The 21,711-nt window shown below is 56.2% G+C and overlaps 4 protein-coding genes across 4 annotated transcripts; 1 reads left to right on the top strand and 3 right to left on the bottom strand.

Annotated features, from left to right (window-relative positions):
* The first annotated feature begins 4,129 nt into the window (after positions 1-4,129).
* BKA78DRAFT_316588 (uncharacterized protein) lies at positions 4,130-4,966 on the top strand. Its single transcript, XM_066888628.1, has one exon. The coding sequence runs from the start codon at positions 4,180-4,182 to the stop codon at positions 4,483-4,485; it is 306 nt and encodes a 101-aa protein (XP_066743349.1). The 5' UTR covers positions 4,130-4,179; the 3' UTR covers positions 4,486-4,966.
* Positions 4,967-10,515: 5,549 nt separating this feature from the next.
* Positions 10,516-11,349, bottom strand: BKA78DRAFT_331922 (uncharacterized protein; the record flags this gene model as incomplete). Its single annotated transcript, XM_066889929.1, has 2 exons — positions 10,516-10,926; positions 11,029-11,349. The coding sequence occupies 2 exons, from the start codon at positions 11,347-11,349 to the stop codon at positions 10,516-10,518; spliced, it is 732 nt and encodes a 243-aa protein (XP_066743348.1).
* Positions 11,350-11,496: 147 nt separating this feature from the next.
* On the bottom strand, positions 11,497-12,298 carry BKA78DRAFT_150054 (uncharacterized protein). The gene is made up of 2 exons (XM_066882925.1): positions 11,981-12,298; positions 11,497-11,891 (listed from the first exon to the last, which is right to left on the bottom strand). The coding sequence occupies exons 1-2, from the start codon at positions 12,169-12,171 to the stop codon at positions 11,615-11,617; spliced, it is 468 nt and encodes a 155-aa protein (XP_066743347.1). The 5' UTR covers positions 12,172-12,298; the 3' UTR covers positions 11,497-11,614.
* A 4,134-nt stretch (positions 12,299-16,432) lies between these two features.
* On the bottom strand, positions 16,433-19,138 carry BKA78DRAFT_353580 (kinase-like domain-containing protein; the record flags this gene model as incomplete). Its single annotated transcript, XM_066891585.1, has 3 exons — positions 16,433-16,537; positions 16,590-18,296; positions 18,347-19,138. 3 exons carry the CDS (start codon positions 19,136-19,138, stop codon positions 16,433-16,435), a joined length of 2,604 nt encoding a protein of 867 aa, XP_066743346.1.
* Positions 19,139-21,711: the final 2,573 nt, after the last annotated feature.

The raw sequence follows: 21,711 nt of genomic DNA, 5'->3' as shown, positions 1-21,711 counted from the left end.
TGCGTGTGGTGTACAATGCAAAGGGTGTATGTATGGTGCGAACAGTAGAATTTACAAGTAAAAGAAAACCAAGCAATACAAATAACCGCCTTCCAGACCAACCAGCCCGATCGCTCCTTCTCCTTCATGCTGGAGTATCATGTGTGATCTAGCAACTTCCTTTGGATGCAGCAGAGTCTAGTCGAGTCGACAAGAGCGACAGAGGGAGCAAAAAAAGAGAATCATCCGTTACTGCAATCGTGTGTGGGTTTTTGCTTCCTCCCTGCTCCTTCCTTCTGAACGTTGCGTTTCGTTTCTTTCATAGCGAGACCCGTAAAAAAGCGCCATTATGCCATGCCATCGTCATCTTCCTCATCGCGTCCAAACCCTTCCGTCAACATGTTCTGCTTTCTTTCCCCTTCTCCAAACTTCATTCCCTTAAAAGGGCCCCAGTGAACGAATCGTGCTTGACCTGCTCGGCCGTCTTTGACGGCGCCGGCGAGCCGGGCACGGAATGGGTCGAGACGACCGAACCGCGCTTGTAGCCGTGCTGGTTGCGGACAAAAGCGGAGACGTCCCGGTTCTGGCCGATCAGCTCGTCATTGAGCTGTTCCAGCTGGCGGACCTGTTCACGAATGCCCGCGATCTGTTGTGCCCACAAGACCGGATGTTAGCCCCATGGCCGCCACGTAGAAGTCTTCGCAACACTTGCACGCAAAAGCAGTGGGGTCGGGGGAGGGCGGCGTCAACGTCACGGCCGACGACAAGGACGACATCTTGTTGTGCCTGTGCGCCGACGACGACATTTTTGGCGACGACTTGGGCGAGGGCAGGGAGCTGGGATCAAAACAAGTGCTCGCTGAAGACAAAGGAGAGCTGACCATGTAGGCAGACGATCTGCGGGTCTCACTCGCACGCACCTGTCCGGCGGAATTCTTCTCGGACCCTCCCAAAATGCCTTCAAAGGTCTCGCTGCTGGGGCGGGAGTACTGGGGCGGCGCGCCGCCATTCTGCCTGTACGAGTTAAGCTCCGCCTCGAGCTCGATGATGTGCTGCTTGTACGCCTCGCACTCCTTGATGAGCTCCGCGACGCGAGGACTCTCGCGCGAGCCGGCAATCTCGACCTGTAGGCGGTCAATCTCAGTGTGCAGGCTAGCAATTTCGGCCTCAGCCTTCTTGACCATGCTGAATTGCTCGTTGACCTCGGCCTTTGCACTGTCCAGCAGCTCCGAGAGCTTTTCGATGGTGGCCTGAGAGGCGCTCTGGGCTTCGCTCTTGAGGTGTTGCTCGCGAATGGCTTGCGACTCGGCAATCTTGGTCCGTTCCTCCTTCAGGGCCTCGTCGAGAGCCTGCTGGTAGAGCCTATCAGTCTCATTGTGCTGCTTTTTGATGCGCGCAATTTCAGTCTCGAGAGAGGAGACAACCTCGTTGTGCTGCGCCCTAAGCGCCGCGCTCTCCTGCTCATGAATCTGACTCAGCGTCTGCTCCGAGGAGTTGCGCTCCTTGGCGTGTTCGTTCCAGAGCTTTTCGAGGAGGTGGTTATGCTCTTCTTGACTGTAACGGTCATTAGCCTCAGATCCAGAGACAAGTCATCGGGAGCTCCACGTACCTCTGCTCCATCTCTTGGCGGAGCTTTTGCAGCTGAGACTCCAGGTGACGAAGCGCGTCTTGCTTCGCGGCCTTTTGGTGCTCGAGGTCTTCGTTCCTATCCGTCAGATCCTGATTGAGCGCCTTGAGCTTCACAATCTCATCCTCGAGCTTGACACGAGTGTTTTGCAGCTCCGCCTCCAGTTCCTGCCTCATCTTGACAAGACCAGACGCGTGGTGGCCGTCGCGTTCCTCGTGGGCTTGGTCGAGGACACGGAGAGTCTGCATAAGACCCTCGACTTGGCGACTCTTCTCTTCCAGCTCCCTTGTCGTCTCTTCGAGCTTGCGGTGAGTACACTGGAACTCGTGCAGCTGCGGCATGGCATCCGCAATGGACTGGCGGCGAGCGTTGAGCTCCTGGTTCATGCGAGACATTTCGGCGTCCTTTTCGGCCAACTTGTCGGCCATGCGGTACTCGGCATCCGAAATCTTGTTCTGTAGGCCCTTGACAACCTTAGCGTGTTCCTTTTCAGCCTGCTTGGCCTCGTTGCTTGCAACAGCGAGCTGACCCTCGAGGAGACCCTTTTCTTGATGAAGCTTGTCGATTTCCTCGTGCAACTGATCGATTTCGTCTTGCAGCTGAGGAATGAGGTTGCCATCCTCCTCGTTGGCCCTGCGGGCAGTGTCGAGCTGCTTCTCGAGGACCTCCTTCTCCTCGATCAGAGCAGTGACGCGAGATTCGAGGCGGGAGATGCGGTCCTCAAACTCCTGGCGCACTTCCCAGGCGTCAGGGCCCTTTTGAGCCTCATCCAGGTTTGCGTGGAGGCTTTCGATGCTCTGCTTCAGGGTATCAATCTCCTGCTCACGCTCCATCGTGAGCGCTGCGCTGCCTTCGAGCTGCTCGTTGTACACACGGCAGATTTCTTGGATTTCCTCCTCGAATTGAGCCTGAATGTCCTTGTTGGCACCCGCAGCGTTGCTAATCTCCAGCTTCTTGCCCTCGAGTTCGCGAGTGATGGTCTCGATCCTATCGACAAGTTCACCAATCTGGGCAGTCTTGGATGACAGCTCGGACTCCATGCCGCCAATCTCATCAACACGCTGTTGTTCAAGCTCCTTGATGCGGGTCTGCAGGGTGGCAAGCACTTCATTGTTGGAGATTTCGCCTTGGTTCTCAGCGGACATCTTCTCACGCAGCTCAAGGTTCTGCTGCGACTCGGCTTCGAGCTTGGCAATGAGCGACTGATAGTCCACCTGGTGCTTCTGGATAGAAGCAGCGTAGCTGTCAGCCTCCGCCTGAGCTTTGCTGATGATGTCGGCCTTTTCTTGCTCAATCGCAGCGAGTTCCTGCTTCAGCCTCTCGACCTCGGCGTCCAGGCCGCGATCATTTTCAGCCGTCTGTTGCTGGAGCGAGACAATCTTGTCTTGGAGGGCGGTGATAGTGGCTTCCATGGATGACTTGTCGAGTTCCATCTCCTGAACGCGCTGCTCGAGTCTGCTTGTCTCGTCACCGGCGCCGCGAGCACCGTCTGCGGCATCTTGCTGCAGCGACGTGATTTGCGACTGGAGGTTGGAAATGGTGGAATCGGTAGCAGACTTGTTCTCTTGCAGCTGAGCCAACTGGACCTTGAGTTGTTCAGTCTTCTCGAGGGTGTCACGTTCGCTGTCGGCCTTTTCTTGTTCGAGCGAAACAATCTTGTCCTGCAAGGTCGAAATGGCAGTCTGGAGAGAGGCCTTTTCAGAGTCAAACTGCAGGCTGTGTCTCTTCAAACTCTCGGTGCCATCGTGAACAGCAGCAGCCTTCTCGGAAGCGTCCCTTTCGAGAGTCTCGCATCTTTCTTGCAACTTGAGAACGACGGTGTTGAGGGCTTCCTTTTCAGCATCCAGTTCCGACTTCTTTTGCTCAAAGGCCTCGATTTGGGCCTTGAAGTCTTCCTGGTGCTGGACAAGCCTCTCAGCCATCTCCTTCTCCATGCCAGCGATCTTGTCCTGGTGAGCAGCGAGTTCGGCGGCAGCAGCGACCTGTTCTTGCTCCAGCTCTTCGACACGTGACTTGAGGAGACCTTCGGATTCGGACGAGTGCGCCTTGGACTGTTCCTGGAGAGCAGCGTACCTCTCGGCAAAAGCGGCACGCTCCTCGTCCGCGCGACGGGCGTTCTCGGCAGACTCCTCCTCCCAGAGCTTGAGCTTTTCGGCAAAGGCGCTGTTATCAGCCTTGACGCGCTCCAAGTCATCCATGGCCTTTTGCTTCATCTCCTCGAGGCTGGTGGAGAGCTCCGCAGACCTGGCCTGCGACTCTGCAAAGTCCTTTTGCAGAACCTCAATTTCAGCCGCCTTTCCAGCCAGGTCCTGTTGAGACGTCTTGATGGCATCCTCAAAGGCCGCGGCTTCAGCAGTCAACCGCGTGTTGTCATCCTGAGCCTTGTTCAAGGTCTCAATGACTCCTTGAAGCTTGTCCTCGAGGCTCTTGGCATTGGCTTCAGCAGCAGACACCTTTTCGGCGGCTTCGCCCTGGATCTTGGCAATGAGCTCATCAACTTCTGCCTGAGACTTTTCGGAGGTGCTCGACTGCTCCTTGTGGGCCAACTCCTCTTCGAGACGGCGGATCGTGGCATGGAGCTCGTCGATCACAGATTGAGACTTGTCAGAAGCGCTCGATTGCTCCTTGTGGTGCTGCAGCTCCTCTTCAAGGTTGCGAACCTTCTCAGCGTTCGTAGACTGGATCGAGGCAATGAGCTCATCAATCTCCGACTGAGACTTGAGCGAGGCGCGCTCTTGATGACTCTTAGCGAGGCTCTCTTCGACCAAGCGGATCTTCTCAGCATTCTCGCTGTGAATGCTAGCAAGGAGCTCTTCGACCTCTTCTTGAGATTTCAGACCATCCCGATCTTGCTCCAGCTTGACAATGTCAGCCTCTAGTGCCTTGGACCTCTCGTTTGCCTCGTGGGTGGCCGTTGCGACCATCTGGTCGACCTCAGACACCGTCTTAAGGCGCCTGCGCTCGTCCTGAAGGCTCTGCAAGTTGTCCTCAAGGATGCGAAGCTTTTCAGCATGCTCCAGGTGGATGTTGGCCAGCAGCTCCTCGACCTCGGCCTCGGATTTGGTGCTGCCACGCTCCTCACTGTGCTTGAGAAGCTCCTTTTCGAGCGTACGAAGCCTCTCAGCAGTCTCAGCGGTGGCAGTCGCAACCATCTGATCGACCTCGGAAACAGTCTTGAGGCGGCGGCGCTCGTCCTGGAGGCTGTGGCAAAGATCTTCAAGTTCGTGGAGTTTTTCAGCGTGCTCCTCGTGGACCTGAGCGAGCATCTCCTCAATCTCTTCCTCAGTCTTGAAGGCAGCGCGTTCCTGCTCGGCCCTCTGGAGTTGTTCTTCCAGCAGCTGGATCTTCTTTGCACTCTCCTCCTCGACCTTGGCAATCAACTCAGCCTGAGCCTGAGAGTCCTGGTCGTTCGCAGTCGCCTTGAAGGATTGCTCGAGTTCGAGAATCTTTTGCTCGTGCTCCTTCTGAGCAACAGCAAGCTTCTCCTCAATGTCCGTAATGGCGGCAGCAGCGGATTCGCGCTCACTGTTCAGGTTGGCAGCATGCTTTGCAGCAAGCTCATCAGCGACGCGCTTCTGCTCCGACATCTCGGCCTGAACTTCGGATAGCTGCTTCTCGAGAATCTCGATGGTGCCGGCCAGCGCCTCACGTTCCTCGTGCAGCTGCTTCTTGTACTTTTCGACCTCAGCCTTCAGGACCGCGACTTCCTCGTCAGATCCGTTGTGCGAGGTTGACAGCTGGTCCTCGAGTTCGACAATCTTGGCGGACAAGGCAGTCTTTTCTTGCTCAAGAGGGGTCAAGGCGTCCGCGAGTCGAGCGGTCTCTTCGTCATGACTAGCCTGTAACTCTGCAAATTTTTCCTCGAGGGCAGTATGCCTTTGCCTCTCCTCCTCGAGTTGAGCTGTGAGGATTTGCACTTCTTCGTCAGTAGTGTTGGACTGGGCATTGGAAAGATCGGTTTCAAGCTTTTGGATTTGCTCCGCGGCCTGTTTCTTGTGCTCTTCGAGCTCGGCTGCGTGGCGCTTGATTTCGGCTTCGGAGGCTTCTCTGGTGGCGAATAGTTCCGCTTCGAGCTGTGAAATCTTTTCCGAAGACGCCTGGAACTCGACTTCGATAGCCTTGGAGGCAGCCATCTCGGATTCAAGCTTCGCGACTCTCTCCGTAGCGGCCTCCTTCTCCTCCTCCAGCTCGCGGAGTCGGTCGGCCGAGTTGTCGTTTCCGCTGCTTGCAGCACTCAGATCAGCCTTGAGGCCCTCAAGCTGTTCTTCGAGACCAGTGATTCTCGCGTCGGACGAAGCCTTTTGCGCAACAAGTTCCTCATGGCTCTTTTGGGCAGTCTCGAGTTCTTGTTGCAACTGAGAGATGCGGTCCTCGGAAGAAGCCTTCAACGAGTCAAGCTCAGCCTGGAGCTGTCGCGTCTTTTCGTCAGCCAGGCGTTGCTCCTCCTCAAGGGTCTTTTCCCGGTCATCCATTTCCACAGAGACCCGATCAAGCTCGTGTTGCAGTGCTTCGAGAGTAGCATTGAGCTCTTCCTTCTCCTGGGAGACCTTGGAAGCCTCGTCCTTGGACTGCTCAAGGCGGTACTTGACATCCTCGAGCTCGACAGCCTTGATCCTGAGTTCCTCATTCCGACGGCGAATGTCCTCCGTCTCGGTATCGAGTGTCGAGTTGGCCGACTCCATGGCGGAAGAGTGCTCGGAACGCTGGCGCTCCAGATGCTCAGCAGCTTCGGCGGCCTTGAGATCGGCGGCTTCCTTGTCTGCTTGGAGTTCCTCCATACTCGATTGTAACTCCTGAATCTTGGACTCCAGAGCCTTTCGTTGTTCAAACTCGGCCGTCAAATCATTCATAATGTCGCGGGCTGCCCGAGCAGCACGAGGTGACCTGAAGACCTCGGTGTCGACTCCAGGGGGAATCTCCCCAGGAGAGAGAGGGTTCGCTGATGGTGTGGGCGGCTCGGTGTCGGCGTCATCCTTTGCTTCAGAACGAAGGGAGATGGGGCTAAGTCAAAATTTAGCTGGGTCTGAAAATTACAATCAGGAGACCAACCTCTCGAGCTCGCGTGGTGCTCCCGCAGCAGTAGCGGCCTTTTTGGTGTCTACGCCAGGGCGAGAAGATGTTGATGCCATGGACATGCGCGTACTGGGACGAGCAGTAGTAGGCGCCTTTGCCGAGCTAGTTGTCGTCGTCCGCCTGCTGTCCGCAGTGGATGTCCGTGAGACAGTTGTGGGCCTCTTGGCCGCAGAGGATGTGGTGGATGAAGGAGGGTTGCGGGAGGCTGATGCGGCGGTCGATGTGCGTGCGGACGAAGAAGCTGTGCCAGTGGTTGACAGCCTCTTGGAAGCTGCGCTGGCAGCAGACTTCTTCTCGTCTGCTGGATCCGCATCTTTCGATGTTGTTGCCCGGCGGGCGGCGGTGGTTGTGGACGCCGCGGGACGCGTAGGAGGCTTGCTCAAACTGGCGCCGCCGGTAGATGTGCGAGATGCTGAGGAGGAAGTGGGCTTCGTAGCGGTCGAGGTACGCGTAGATGCAGCGGGGGTACGCGAGGAGACCACGGTAGAGGTTGGTCTACGTGGCGGGGCAGAAGCTCCAGTCTTTGCGGCCGAGCTGGCAGTGGCCGTAGAGGAGGCCCTTTTGTGAGCAGCGGCCGGGGCCTTGGACTCGCCAGCGGTCGTCTCAGGAGCTTCTTTGTCGGCCATGTTGTGTGGTCGTTAACTCGTAAAGGTGTTTACAGGGAAAAGAAAGTTCGAGCCCCACCAAAAGAAAGATGGGAAACTCGTGAGCCAAGGACGAGGACGACGTGGAAAGGAGGGAGAGGAGAGGGCGGCAGAGATTGAAAGAAGCTGGCGGCGAGGAGTGGGAGACTGGGAGTCTTCTGATCGTGGGGAAACTTGTGCTTGTGGTGCTCGTTCATCCGAAAACGCGCGAGGTGGAGGCCACGCAGGGGTCTCCTGGTGGTCGCTCCTGCCCTCCTGGAGCGCAGCTTGGTCAAGGCGCGGCCAGCAGGCGTTGAATCTCCCACCGCTCTTTTGGTTGATGGACGAACTATTGGCGTGACGTCTTGGGGGCTGTCGATGAAAAGTGAAGATGTTGAACTTCACCAACGTTGAGTCTGAGGTGAGGCTCTGCTGCGAACGCGTCAGGTTGCTGCACAACGCATATGCAAAAGCAAAAACAGGGACCGCGGGGTAAGCTACCAAGACCAAGATCAAGGGTTCATGACAGTCGGCCCATCTCCTCCACCGCTACATGGGACATGCCCCTCGACTCGACGACCATCACAAGATAATCAACCACTTTTTGAAGACAACGGCGACGTCTACTGCCACAGCCACTAGCGCCAGACGCGACGATTCAATGCACTGACGAAAATGCACGTGTGTGCAACCGCTTCCCCGGCCTCTCGTCACCGAGTAATTGGACTCAAGTGGGCCAATTCCGCTCTCCTGGTAGAAGACTCGACGTTGACTTCGATACAATTTTCGAGAAGACTGCAAACGCGTGGGGATGCTGGCGACGTCAACCTGCACCACCTAGCAACCAAAGGCGACTAGTGCTGTGGCTGCCATAAGGCAACTAGCCACAACCCCGTTTCGGAATCAGACTATCAACCACCATCTATTGGACTGGCAATACATCCCAGACTGGCTGACGCGGCTGTCTTTTGCTGCGCTTGCAATCGCATTTTCCCGGACAGCCCACTGGTCTGTTGCCTTTGTCTCAGCGACCAAAACATCACACCATCATGGAGACAGGAGTCCCACTTTCAATGCGTCCAATCACTGTATGAGACTGACATATGCTACAGTGCAGTGGCTGCTTTCTTCCGCTTGCGAAGCGCCCTCCAAATTCGACCATTCGTCGAAATTGATTGGTCGAGAAACAGCTGCCTTGCGAGATTCCGACGGTCCAGCTCTCCGCCGTATCAGAAGTTGAAGAACAATCCATCATCGTAACGAATCGCCGTCCACCACTCGAGTAAAAAGGAGACACCGTCACCTCCTGATTTACAACTCCGTGGGTCGGCTGGCTACATATAGCAGCTACGTATGCTCCAGTCGCGCATCCGAATACGACACCACGCATGTACAGTTATCAATCACACGCATATTCCGGCCCCATGACAAGCACGCGCTCCCGCAGTTGACAGCAGCCAGCAGCAGCCAGCCGCCGTCATCATCGCCTAGCTATCTGTGTACTCCCCCATACCGACACGACCCCACCCAGATCTGACCAACAATCGTGAGACGACGCGGCTCAGCCTAGTCGTGTCTGCATCTTTCTCGTCCGTCGCGTGCTCTGGACCGCTGGGCCGGTTCCCCGATTACCTACCCCTGCTCTCATTTGGCTATCCGCAGCATACGCACTGCATGGCGGTCGAATATACGTAACCGGTAGGTGTTTCCTTGAGTGCGTGTATGTCTGCAGAAGGGCTGCAGCGTAGACGAAAAGACGATAGTAGACATGTGTGCGGCCGTCCGTCTGGCACACCGACCCTTTCCTACCTCTTCAACCCCTCTTCTCCAACATGCTTTTTGTTTTCTCTGCACGCATGCGCGCGCATGTCCGTGACAGCATCCATTGTCCCATCCCGTTGGTCAGCCCCATCCAGCCTGCCACGAAACGTGGCCGCACAGCTCATCTGCCACCTACCAACAACAATGCAGTGTGCAGGTACCCGTCCCGTCTGACTGGCGTTCGTAGATGCACGCGTGCTGGGTTGCCTTATCCAACCCAATCTAGTCCAGCCCAGCCCAGCCCAAGCCGAGCTGCAGCGCTGCATTGCATCAACAGACGGACAGAAAGAAAGACGGACGTATGCACTCGCACACGCACATCGTCCGGTCAGGCCAACGCATTGGGACCGCAATCGGCAGATGGATGGATGCATGGAGTTGGAGAGCCTGGACTTCCCGATGGCCGGTCAGTCAGGTCGTGGCTAGCGCACTCCTTTTGCTGTTTGCTCTGGCAAATCTCGATTGTCGCGTGGCAGGTAGGTCGGCTGGCGGCGCGGGGCGCACTGCAGAGTGGACGACAGAGGACACGACAACGGCGAGGCTGCGGATGTGCGGGCGCGAAAGGCCGTCGCTGACTGCGTTGCGTTGTGTGGTGTACACACGTGGTATGTGGGCTTCGGGGGAGACTGAAGATGCAACATACGTTTCCGCCTCTCCTCCACTTCGTCTGGCCATAGACGAGACGAGACTTGAGTGCGTTTCTAGTACTTTCCATTCCATAGTTGAGGTCATGAGGCGCCGTCAATCAGGTGATATGGAGCAAGAGAAGAAAGTAAACTGAAGACCCCCGCGGATTATTCGACGAGCATCTTGTTCGTCAGTTGTCAGTGATCGATGCAAGCAGTGAGATGGGTGCTAGCCTACAGTACGAAAATGCTCGTTTGCCACGGCTAGTCAGCGGCAGCTTGAGCCCAAGCTCTGTAGGTAGGTCAGCAAGTCACTTGCATACGGGTAGCTGAAAGAATGAATGGACGGCCTACCAAACCAACCATACAACCTCTCATGACACGACAGGCCATAACGAGACACGGCAGATCTGACAAACGTCGTGTAGTGGTATGGGCGACAACCTCGCAAGAAAGAAGGAGCAGGGAGACAAAGAGATCAAAGGGTCGCACTGCTATGTATCACTTGACTGCCGACTCCGAAAGTCCAGTAGGAAGCAAGTATACCCCGAAACACGCATGGAAATACGAACACGAATTTCATTGGGCCGAGGCCGCCCACCCCCTTGACTCTATCCAGCGGAACGGAAAACGGAACGGGACAGCTGTTGCAGCAAAAAGGCTAAGTAAGATAAGATATATCCACAGCTAAATATCGATACAAACAGACCGAAAGATATACATGACCCGTGAGACCCAAGTCTCATCCGCTTGACTTGCTCTCCATTTACTGGTAGTTTCCCTCTCCGGCAATGGGCTTGCCAGGCTTGGGGTTGACGTTCTTGATGAGGACCTGGGAGCCGGTGATGCTGGTGACGCGGACGGTGGGAGCCTGGCTCTTGAGGGCGCCGTTGTGCACGTAGAAGCCCTGCTCCTTGCGGACCATGGGGGACCACGAGCCGCCGTCGTTGACCTCCATCTTGGCCGTGCGGTAGGTCGCGTCGAGGACTGTGGCCGCGAACCAGTACTGCGACGAGCCGCCGTGCATCTGCAGCTTCAGCGGCGCCGTGATGGGGCACTTGATCCACTCCCATTCGATCTCGGGCACGCCCCCGCCGCAGCAGTCGCCGGTCAGTTTGGACCATGTCGCTGGTGGCATGTCGAGGTGGTTCGCGCCGCCGCCGGTGCGGTTGGTGACCTGGTAACACCAGTCGTGTAAGCATCGAGTAAAGGCAGAGGTAGTGTTGTGAAAAAGGGCGATGACAGGACTGGCTACAAGCCACCAATCGGGTCTGCTTACCATGATAGTGAGCTTCTTGCCCTTGTATGTCACCGCAATGCAACCACCACAGTTGCCTGAGCTCTGCCAAATGGCATCCGACACGCAGGTTGAGCCATCGATGCCGGCAGGCAAGGTGTAGCCCTTGAAGGCGCACGCGCCGCTCTGCCAGCAATTCTCCTCCTGACATCCGTCCCCGTACTTGGTGCCCTGTCCCTTCAGCAGCTGTTGCTTGACGGCAACGCCTTGGTTGGGTGACGTCCCCTGGTTAGGCGTCATGTTGGAGTCGTCTTCCTGAGGAATGGCGGCTCCCGAGGCGAGCGTCGCCGCCGACGCCGCCATGTAGAGAATGTGGGTGATCAAGTTGACCATTGTGGCAGATTTTTAATCAAAGATTCAAATGTAAAGGATTGACTTGGCGATTGCAAAAAGAGCGTGTAGGGAGCAGTCTGCTGAGCAGGGAAAGAGTGACTGACAGCAATATTGTAGTTGATTGAGGACTGATGATCAAGGCAGCAAATAAGCCAGGGGGAAGAGCGTTTATACCTCCATGATTTCAGCCTCAGCCTGCAAGTGCCCTTAGGACCCTTGAGCAGGAGGAGGCGTTTTACAAGGCCACCAGGGCCCATTCAACCGTTTGGGGCTCTTTCGCTGAAAAGAAAGGAAATGCAAGGGTTCGAGCATCCGAGTCGTGGGTCGTGGGCGGCGAGAGAGAAACAAACGGACGAATGTGGGTGGGGCCGTTGGTAGGAGTAGCTGGGAGTAGCTGCAAGTACCGCGAGGACGTTGCCGAAAGAGGTAGCTTCCATGTCGCAAGGCTCGTCGTAGAAGACCTTGTCGAAACGGCGGAAACCCGGTTTGTGGCTCCTTCCCGCCGGCGGTGGCTGCTGAAAGTTTAGAATTTTGCTACAACTACTCCACTTGTGCCTGAAAAGCAATGACTGTTGCTTTAAAGCCTGGAAGGTGCTACAACAAGAGTCCCGTATAGTGTAATTTGAAGGTAGGTGTGTGGATACCGTGTGGTGTAGAGTGAGTGCTGCTCTGCCCCTGGAGCTGAGCTCTGCAACGCTCGAAGTCGCTAGAAGCTACCGGATTGGGTAAGAACATCGCGACACTCGCACACAGGTCCACCAAATTTGAAGACCTTCTCCTTTCTCCTTTCATCACTACTATTTAAGCAGTGTGAAGCGCTCGTGTCCTTGCCTTTACCCATAATGATGTTGCAGCCTCATAGACTTTGAGGTGGCAATTGTGGCAGGAGCTGCAGAGGCTGGCGTTGTGTGCTACAAGCTGTACACAATCACAAGGAGAAAGCCATTCCAAGTAGCAAAGAGAGGCAGAGGATTGGGTCTGGGCGCTGTTGGCCACTGGGCGCAGGCATCAGTCACCTCCCGCATGAGAGGCAGTTACGTCTTCAGATGCACCTGCCTACAATAGCACAAGCAAGGCTTCATCCATCATCAGTTTCACCCAAACCACTGCATCAACACTTCATCTGCAAACACGAGCTCCTCTCCATCGCCATTAGCGCCAGCAAGTCACCTCGCTCGTTGAGCGCATCGATGCAGGGGCGCGGGGGCCCTCGTCTCGCCACTCACTTTGACCACTCTTGCCAAAACACCATCTTTGCATCCAGGACCTCATGATGTGGCGATGAGAGGCAGACAACCACCATCAAGGACGACACGATTACTGACCACGACCGTCTCAATGCGGCGATGTGCACACCGCCATCGTTCGCGCTGCAGCCCCTGACTAACCAACAGCGCTTACAAAAGCTCGCCGATTCCACTCTTCTGCCATCTGGGCACCCCCAACTTGACAGAGCGATGCAACTACAGACTAGAAGCCATCCACATGCCTTCACAGTTCCTCTCACCCATCGACGACATCCACCTCCAGCCACCACCGACAGCCCCTGAGCCGCTTGCTCCACCTACCTTCAAGTTCCACACCACACCATCGACCGACCGTCCATCCGTTCCCAGACATCAATGCAACACCGCACAATCAGGCGTTCAGGTAGTGAAGTGAGGGATATATTGGAGGCATATGCAAGTTCAGGTTCAGGGGCGCCGACGGTGCGGTGCTGCAGCGACGGAGGAACTGCTCAATGCAAGATCTCGACGCAACATTGGGGCATCTTTGATGTACACTTGGAGCAGAGTGTCGGTCTTGGTAGAGATTTTTGGTACTTCGTTGACGGACGGACAGTCTGGGTTTGACGCAAAGTCTCTGAGACAGCGAGAGACCCTCAAGCGTGACTGCTGGCTAAAGGGGGATGGACTCGTCCTCCTGAAATATACAGATCGCCATGTGTGCAAGTTTGAATAATACAAGATAGGTGTAAGCCTAGGCACTGTCTCTCGGTCGCAACGCGGCAGTCACCCCCCTCTCCATCGACAACAAGTGGATACACGCCACACGTCCTCAGGCCTATACAGACCGCCACAGACAGCTCTCTCCCAAACCTTAAGCAGCCACCAAAGCATCGCAATAGCTCAAAGTAGGCATCTATGCAAACAATAACTTTAACGGATAAATAGCTAAAATCCCCAGTACACATGGAGACAAATAGACGACGCCTCACCCAAAGGAATCACGTACAACAAACTCTACGCGACAAGTCAGCGCACACAACGAGCCAATGAGACGGCCGCGTCTTGCAACTTCGAACGCAGTGTAATAGCCACAGGGCGCTTTTGTCAAGGTGGCTAACGGCTTGTTCCACCGTGCGTGAGGCCAGTGTGCACTGACTGACTGGCTGCGGTCTGGTCTGGCCCGTACACGCTCGACGCCGAGAACGATTCAGGATGCAGGGTGTTTCGGATTGGGTGCTGTGGATGAGAAGCGGGCAGGCTGGTCTGCGGTGTGGGAGCTAGCTGGTCGGATCAATCAATTGATTGCAGCTGCAATGCAGTGCAGTGTGCCGAATCATCAGAAGAGAAGACGGACGAATTTCGAAGGAAAGAAAAAAAGATTGCCTCAGCCACAACAATCTTCATCTCGTCTCCTCGGCCCGCAGCAGTTCAGAACAGTCCCTTGGAGTCGGGGGGGCTGGCTCTGTGGTGACGCAACCGCACACTGACGGATTGACTCTGCGGCTCTCGTCTTCCGGCAGGCCTCCCCGTCCGTCCGTGGCCCTCCCCTCCTCTCCTTCGACGTGCTTGGCTCAGGACAGACCCAAGCCTCGGGGCTATGTGCCGGTGACGCAAACTACCTAACTGACTGACTGACTGACTCTGTGGCTCGTCCAACAGGTCTGCCAGTGGCCCTGCCCTCCGTCGATACGCACTTGCGCAGGGCATCATGTCGCCGCCGCCTCAGTGCGTCCATCCATCGTGATGGTGGTGGCTCCAGCCAGCGCACCGGGCCCCGACTCGATCGACCGTCGAACGTCTGGCTTACGGCCCTATGGCGACTAGACCGCGCCTTGGACCTGGCAGCGCTTGTGCTTGCTGCAGTAGCGAGTCTCACGGACGTGGCAGCCGGCGGGGGAGGGGCGGGCGTATCTGCAGGGGCCGGTGGGGAGCTGTGTGGTTGGTTGGTTGGTTGGTTGGATGGTTTTGAGCCTCTGCAGCCCATGTGCGTCAGTCACTCTACCCCTGACTAGCGGTATTCTTGTGTCGAGTTTGGATTCCCTTTCAACCTCCTGCAACGCGTTTACTCGAGTAGGTGAGGTACGTAGTCCATAGACTGATGATGAGCGGTGGACGTCGAATAAGAGAGGAAAGAAGGGCTTGGCGCCTGACCACCACCAACCAACCACACACAAAACCGGTAGCCCTTGACCGTTATCCCTGTCCGCTCTCTTTTGCTCATTGGATGGTGACGAACAGAGAAAATTCCAGGTCCAGAGAACGCTTGTTGTTCCGTGAGGCTGAGAGCCGGAAGTGTGCTTTGCTTTCTGGACCCGAGAGAGGCATGAGCAGCAATCAAGCCAGGCAGGGGCAACAAACCCATCTCGTCCGTTGACGAAGGGAAAATGTGTAGATTGACATGGTACTACGACAACCGATGACCAAGCTTGCTTTGCTACTCGCCAAAGAGGTAGCTACAGCTAGCTACCCCTGTGATCCTTGCTTGCTCGCTCACCTCACGCGCCTGTGCCCCTACGGCTGCTTCCGTCAACCACAGGCCCCTGATGGTTTGACTTGCACGATCCGCAGCAGATGGAAAAACGCCAATGACAATAATGAACACCAAAGATATGGAAATAGTTCAAAAGTGTGGAAAGAAAATATGGAGGCAACTCATCAATGGAACACACGTCGAAACAATGATGAGCTTCAACGGACAAGACAGAGACGGTGACGACAAGAATCATTCGTTTGGACTGGAGAGAGACCACTGCCAACTACTGCCTCGCTTGCTCATACGCGTGGACTGACTGCAGCGGCGTACTACCTGTACTACCCCCTCCCCCCATCCTACTACCTACATAAAGCGCCCCCGAGCTAGACCACAAAAACCCAAGCAAGCACCTCGAACCCCCAACCGAAAGAGACCTAACAGCCAAAAAAGAACACAGAAAGGCGTCCCTAAAGTTCGAGGAAAAAATATAAAATAGAGGAATAAAAGTTATCCAGATGTCGCGACAAAAGACGCTCCCTCCAGCTCTCATCATCTCTCATCTCATCTCATCAGCGCTGCTGTCGTGCTGCTGCTGCTGCTATTCGTCCACTTCCCCCGCAATAGATATATGGATATACGAAGGTGCAAGAGACAAGACGAAGCCATTCAGCGCGAGAGCAAGGGTACGAATGCCAAAGCCAGTGCTGCTACCTTCAGTGCTGCTGCAAGAGCAACAACATGACCGAAAAAAAGGACGGGCGGACGGGAGACAAAGTGCGTGTAGATTGACTGATCGATCGCTGCGTGCTCGCTCGCGTGGTTTTTTGGGTGGAGTGATAAGCATTCCTGTTCGCTGCTGCTGCCTCGCTGGGTATCCGGAACGAGAAAAAAGTGGGAAGAAAAAAAAGTGTGGGAGGAAAAAATCGAGGTAGAAAAGAAAAAAAAAAAAAGGAGAAATCGAAGTGAAGAAAAAAGTCGTCCGTGCCTCTCGAGTCCTCTTCCTCTTGTCACATCCTCCCCAGCAGCCCGGCAAACTCCTCACTCCTCTTCCGCGGCAGTCGCTTCGCGTAACCGTCACCGCTTGCCAAACAAAAAAGATTTTTCTTCCGATGCATATGAAGAGCTGAGCGAGAAAATGTTGGTGGAATCTTCCCCAGGCGCGCAATCCAAACAAAAAGGTCGCAGAATCGCCTGCTCGAACGCTTTCAACTTACGCTCGTGCGGTGCGGTATTCCGGAAATGCTTTCAAATATAGTGGGCGCCGTCTACGCGACACGCAGGTCCGGGCAGACAGACGATGATCTATGTATGGTTCGACAAAAATGCTTCACTCGGATGCGTTGAAGGCCGTTTACGAACCGCCCTTCTTGCGCCGCTCTTCTGCGCGCGCTTGGCGTGCAGCCTTGACAAGCGGTGCAAGTGTGGCGAGTGGCTCGGCGGTCTGGATGAAGGGGTGCTATCGATGATGTCAGTCTACGCATTTCTTAAAGAAAAAGATCTAAACCCACAGTGAGCAAGTCGTGGGCGCTTGCACGCTTGTCGGGATCCACCTTGAGGGCGAAACCCAAAAAGTCCTTGAAGACTGGCGAAAGATTGTGCTCCTCCTTGATGGTAGGCGTGCCGTTGGTGGCAATCAGCCAGAGGGCGCGGAGTGGCGACTCGTTCAGATACGGCGGTTCTCCCTCAATCATTTCAATGGCCATGATGCCCAACGACCAGATGTCAACTTTGCGGCCGTACTCCTTGCGAGTCACGACTTCGGGTGCCATCCAGTAAGGCGTGCCAACCATGGTGGTGCGCTTGCGCTCCGACTCGTTGATTTGGGCACAGAAACCGAAATCGGTGAGCTTAATGTTTCCTTCCATGGAAAGCAGAATGTTGTCCGACTTGATATCACGGTGAATGACGCCCTTGGAGTGCAAGTGCTGCAGACCACAGAGAACCTCGCGCGAAACAGCAGCAATTTGACCCTCGCTCATAATGTTGAACGTCACAACGTCGGTCAGCGAGCCACCCTCCATGTACTCCATGACGACCCACAGGTCGCCCCTGACGAGGAAAGAGTCCATAAAGTTGACAATGTTGCGGTGCTTGGATTCCCGCATGACCAAAATTTCGTTGATGATGAGATCCTTCTTGGGCTGCTGGTCGAGGTTCATTTGCTTAATGGCAACACAGCGGTTCGTACCGACCTGGTAAGCCGTAAAGACACCACCAGATGCACCCTGACCAATCTTGTTCAGATTGCGGTACATTTTCTGGGGATCTTGCGGGTTGCAGATGGCGGTCAGGCGCTCGAGAATGTCGGTGCCCTGCATGTGACTGGCGCGCTGCTGACGCTGGCGCGGGCGACCACCAGGAGGCGCGGGACCGCTGCGGGGCTGCTGGTTTGGCATCGGAATGCTGTTTTGCGACTGATCCGTCGCTTGGGAGCTGGAGTATTGCTGCGACGACTGCTGCGACGACTGCGACTGTTGCTGCTGCTGGGCTGGCGCTTGGTACGGGTGCTGCTGGTAGTGGCGCTGGCTGCGAGTCCGCTCAATCTGCGCCTGTTGACGCGCAATCGACTGCTGGGCGGCAAGCATTGCCTGTTCCTGTTGAGCCTGGTATTGTTGCACTGTACCTCCGGATGGTTGGCCATAGTTGCTGGGTCCACCGGCATCGTTGTTGGTAGTGTTTGAGCGGCTGCGAGAAATGGAAGCAGGCTTGGACGAGTGAGAGCCGTCGGAGGACGACTGGTGGGAGTAGGCAGCGGCGTGCGGGACTTCATCGCGGCTTCGCTCGGGCGCGGGTGGTGCAGGACGCAAGGGAACTACATGCTGTTGCTGTTGCTGCGAGGCTGACGGGGGCTTGGGGGCTGGACGGTGAGGAATCATGTTGCCGCTGCCATTGATCTGGGATGGTGACTGAGATGAGCCCTGACCACGAGGGATCGGCGGAGGTGCACGAGGATTTTCGAACGAGTCCTCTGCATTTCGAGGGAAGCGTGGACTAACTGGTGGACTCATCATAGGCGTCATGCCACCGCCTGGCGTCGTAGGATACCCGCTCGGGTGGGCGTGGCCCAACTTGTCCCAAATGTGCTCATCTGCGCGTCCACCTTGCGATTCCTGGAAGAAGTTGACCACCTCGACAAGGGCCTCGGGGTGCTCGGTCTGGTCCTTTTCGGTAATGCCGTTGGCCTTGAGGATGTTTTGCCATTCTCGCGGCAAGCCCTGCGACGTGTCAGTGGAGAGTGTGGGTGGTGGTTGTAATGCAGACGTACGGTAAACTCGCCCGTGTCGTTGTCGATCGACACATGGGTTACGTGTAACGGGTTGGTTGGGGTCGAAATGGTAGGTCGACGTGGCGAACCGACGAGGCCGCTGACGAAGGACGAGAAGCCCGTCTTTGTCTTCTTGAGGGCGTCGGGACGGGCAAGCTTGGAGAGCTTCTGGTCGCCCGAGAGGCGCTTGTGGTCGTCCGACTTGGGCGCAGTCATGGCCTCCATCTTCTTGCCCAGAGCCGTGAAGCTGGCAGATTGTCTGAGTCGCGGCGACTTGTGCGTGCTTCGTTTGGCGTCTGCCTTGGGCGAGCGACCGGGCGAGTTGTTGCGGGAGGCGGGCGTGGAGCTGATGTGGTCAATGTTGCGATAGAGGGACTCGGCGTCAAACGGGTTGCCAATGAGCTCTTGTGTGGACTTTTCGGTGACGGAGCGGCGCAAGGGCGGGGATTGGTGGTAGTGTCGCTGGTTGTGGTGGTGGGGTTGCGGGTAGCGCAGTGCATTCGAGGGCGAGGTGTTGTTGTGGTAGTATTCGGCAGAGTGTTGACGGTCGAGCGAGGACGAGGACGAGGAAGCAAAGTCGCCCGTGGGGCTTCGTTGGTGGCCTGAGGAGTGAGGGTGATTGCTGTGGAAGCGCGGGTAGGTAGGGGCGGAGGGGGCGCGACGGAGAGAGCGGAGGGATGAATTGTTGTACGAGACGGGGGGCGGGGCCTTTTTGGTGAGGCGGCGGTGTTCGCGATGCTGCGAAAAGTGATGATTTGGGAGGGAGGTGGTGTGTTGTTGAGTGCCTTCCATGGCGTGGGTTTGGAGCGAAGACAGACGTGGAGGACCTTCTTAGTAGAGAGTGCAGAGGGCCGTTTGCCAGGGCTTGGGCGCACGTTTCCCAGGGCGGCGGGGAGCGTTACCTCGAACCTGCAGCAGGGCGGGTCGGACGCGGGTGAGAGGAGTGAGCGAGCAGCAGCGCAGCAGCAGCAGCAGCAGCAGCAGTAGCAACAAACGAACGACGAGGGGGTGGTGAGCGAGAGGCAGAGAGAGAGGAGGCAGAGAATAGTGGGTGCAATGCCATGTGGGCGGTGTAAACGGTCGACAGAGGATACGCCGCCCGATGAGCACAGCTCCACTGGTCGTGGTAGTGTTTCTATTTGGTGGGTGTGGCTGCGGCTAGGAGACGTGGGAACCACTGATGGGGATGCTATCTATCGTGATGATACTCTACAGAGATACTCTTGTCACTTTTAGGAGGATGTTGAATACAGTATTCCCTTGACATTCTCACCCGCAACCTGGACAGACGGCCTGTGGGTGGCAGTGGCAGTCCCCTACCGTGTCTCGCGTGGTCCCCTGCTCCGCAGTTTCAGGCAGCGATCCCTAATGACGGCTGTGGAGATGGCAGGCCGGACGACGCGGCGAGCGAGACGGCGCCGGCGTCCTTGGATGAAGCAGCCGAGTGCTTTGCTGCAGCTGCCGCTCAAACGGGGGCATGTCTCAGCCTCGCTGTCTCTGGGGGTTCTCACTCGTGAACGACGACTCTCAGTACTCTTCTCTCTGCCTCTTGTGTCCGTCCTGCTGCTTCAGGGTTCGATACAGGCTTAGTCATGCACCCCCGGCCAATCATCTTGGCTGATCCACGTCTCCCACAGACCTCCCGTCCCGCCTCTGCCAAATCACGATCCCTATTCCCCCGTCCACACTCTGCATGAGAACCCACAGCCGCATCTCTGCACCCTCCACCACCCACCACCCAACGGAAAAATTATCATCTTTTCATTGTTGGCGCCAGCCGCCCCCCGACACAAAATCCGACAACGCCGACCAGTCTGGCCCAGCGGATTATTCTTGATCCCCGACACCATGTGGAGAACGGGCGTGCCTGACCCAGAAGACGAGAACGAACCGATCTCCGTCGATACTCTCAGCCTCGTCAACCTCCCAAATCATTTGTTCCCATCGAATCTGCAAAAAACACGTCGCTAGCCCAAAACCTAAAAAATAATTACAACAAGTGGCCGTTGAACTTGGCCCATGAACACATCCATCCCTCGTCTGTCGGCACGCGACGCCTACGGCCCAAGGCGACCATCCAGGCCTCCCACGCGCGGGACCGACACGGCACGCCCTCGCTCCGCCCGTCGCCAAGACCGTCCACACATCCTCCGCCGCCACTCGTCTCTTCCCCATGCAAATCCCATCCACTTCGACAACATCTTCATGGTGATCATGCCTCAGCTCCAAACAGCCTTGCTGCCCATCAGCAATGCCCATCATTCCAATCCCTCTCTTCACTTTTCAATCGCCAACTTTTCATGCGACCAACTTTTTTTTTACTGCCAATGACGCACGGCGGGCCTCACCACACCTCTTCTTAGAACCTCGCGAGTCATTCCATGACGTCGTCCAAATCAAAAGCTCAAGACGAAACGCAGCCTCTCTCCCATCGCTGCCTTCTTCCCGCATGCCGCCATTGGTCAGGTTCGGCCTGTGTCAGGATGATACCGGCACGGACCGAACCATACACATGCACGAGGCGCTTGCTGCGAACCTGCTCACGTTGCTCCCAAAAATGGACGGAGCGAGCTGCAGAAGGGAGCGTGCGAGGTGCCCAGCTAGGCAGGCGAGAGAGCTTCTTTTGGTACTTCCTTGGGGGCCATGGCGTCGTGACGTTGTTCGCTTGCAGAGAGACCTGCAGATGGGGAAGTGACTTTCATAGAACAGTGCTTTTTCTACAGTCAGACCACGATTGCTGGGTCAGTTGACTGACTGCTGGCCCCGTTATTTCGGTTCCAGAGCGAGCGACTTTTGTGCTAAGTCGTAGTAGTCAGCATCATCATCATCTTGTCATCTCAGCTCGCTCGGGAGCCGCCATCGACTGACGATGATGATGTATGACCATGTACCTTTCTTTGCTTTTTCTGCCTTTCGAGTCCTCAAAGCTCCCTCCCCCCTCCTTCTTCACTACATTCGTCTAAATCACATCCGCATGGCGTCCATCGGCCAGCCTCGACGTTGCATCGTCTTCAGCCAGTGCGCAAGCCCAATCCGGACGCCATGAAGCCAGTCTCAGGAACGCTTCCGGGTCCGCCTGCCTGCTGAGCTTGGCTTCTTCGTCGTCGTCTTCTTCTTTCCTTATTCCCGGGGGAAAGGGAAAAAGAAAAAGCAAGGCGCTCTAAAAGAAAGCATGCAGGTACCGGAGTCAGGGCCGTGGCCCAGGCACCCACCGGCAGTGTCACCCTCCCTCCTTCCTCGTGCTCGCTGCCTGGGCTGGGGTCGCTAATCTGATTACCTCTTGATCTTCTTCTCCGTGGCCTTCGGCTTGCTTTCCCTCTATGTCCTTCTGGGTATGTGTCACAGGCAGGGTCTACATCGCAATC

This window comes from Phyllosticta capitalensis (assembly GCF_038381095.1).
Source record: "Phyllosticta capitalensis strain CBS 128856 chromosome Unknown BKA78scaffold_6, whole genome shotgun sequence".
In the NCBI taxonomy this organism is placed as follows: Eukaryota; Fungi; Ascomycota; class Dothideomycetes; order Botryosphaeriales; family Phyllostictaceae; genus Phyllosticta; species Phyllosticta capitalensis.
The sequence above is the reverse complement of the archived record's forward strand: the minus strand, read 5'-3'. Positions and strand labels throughout refer to the sequence as shown.

What these genes read in the sequence shown, in the direction of transcription:
- BKA78DRAFT_316588 (XM_066888628.1), top strand. Translation starts at nt 4,180, where the DNA reads ATGGAGCTCGTCGATCACAGATTGAGACTTGTCAGAAGCGCTCGATTG.
- BKA78DRAFT_150054 (XM_066882925.1), bottom strand. Translation starts at nt 12,171, where the DNA reads ATGAAAGGAGAAAGGAGAAGGTCTTCAAATTTGGTGGACCTGTGTGCG. An exon ending in TTACACTATACGGGACTCTT is followed by an intron (nt 11,892 to 11,980) that starts GTTGTAGCACCT and finishes AACTTTCAGCAG; the next exon opens with CCACCGCCGGCGGGAAGGAG.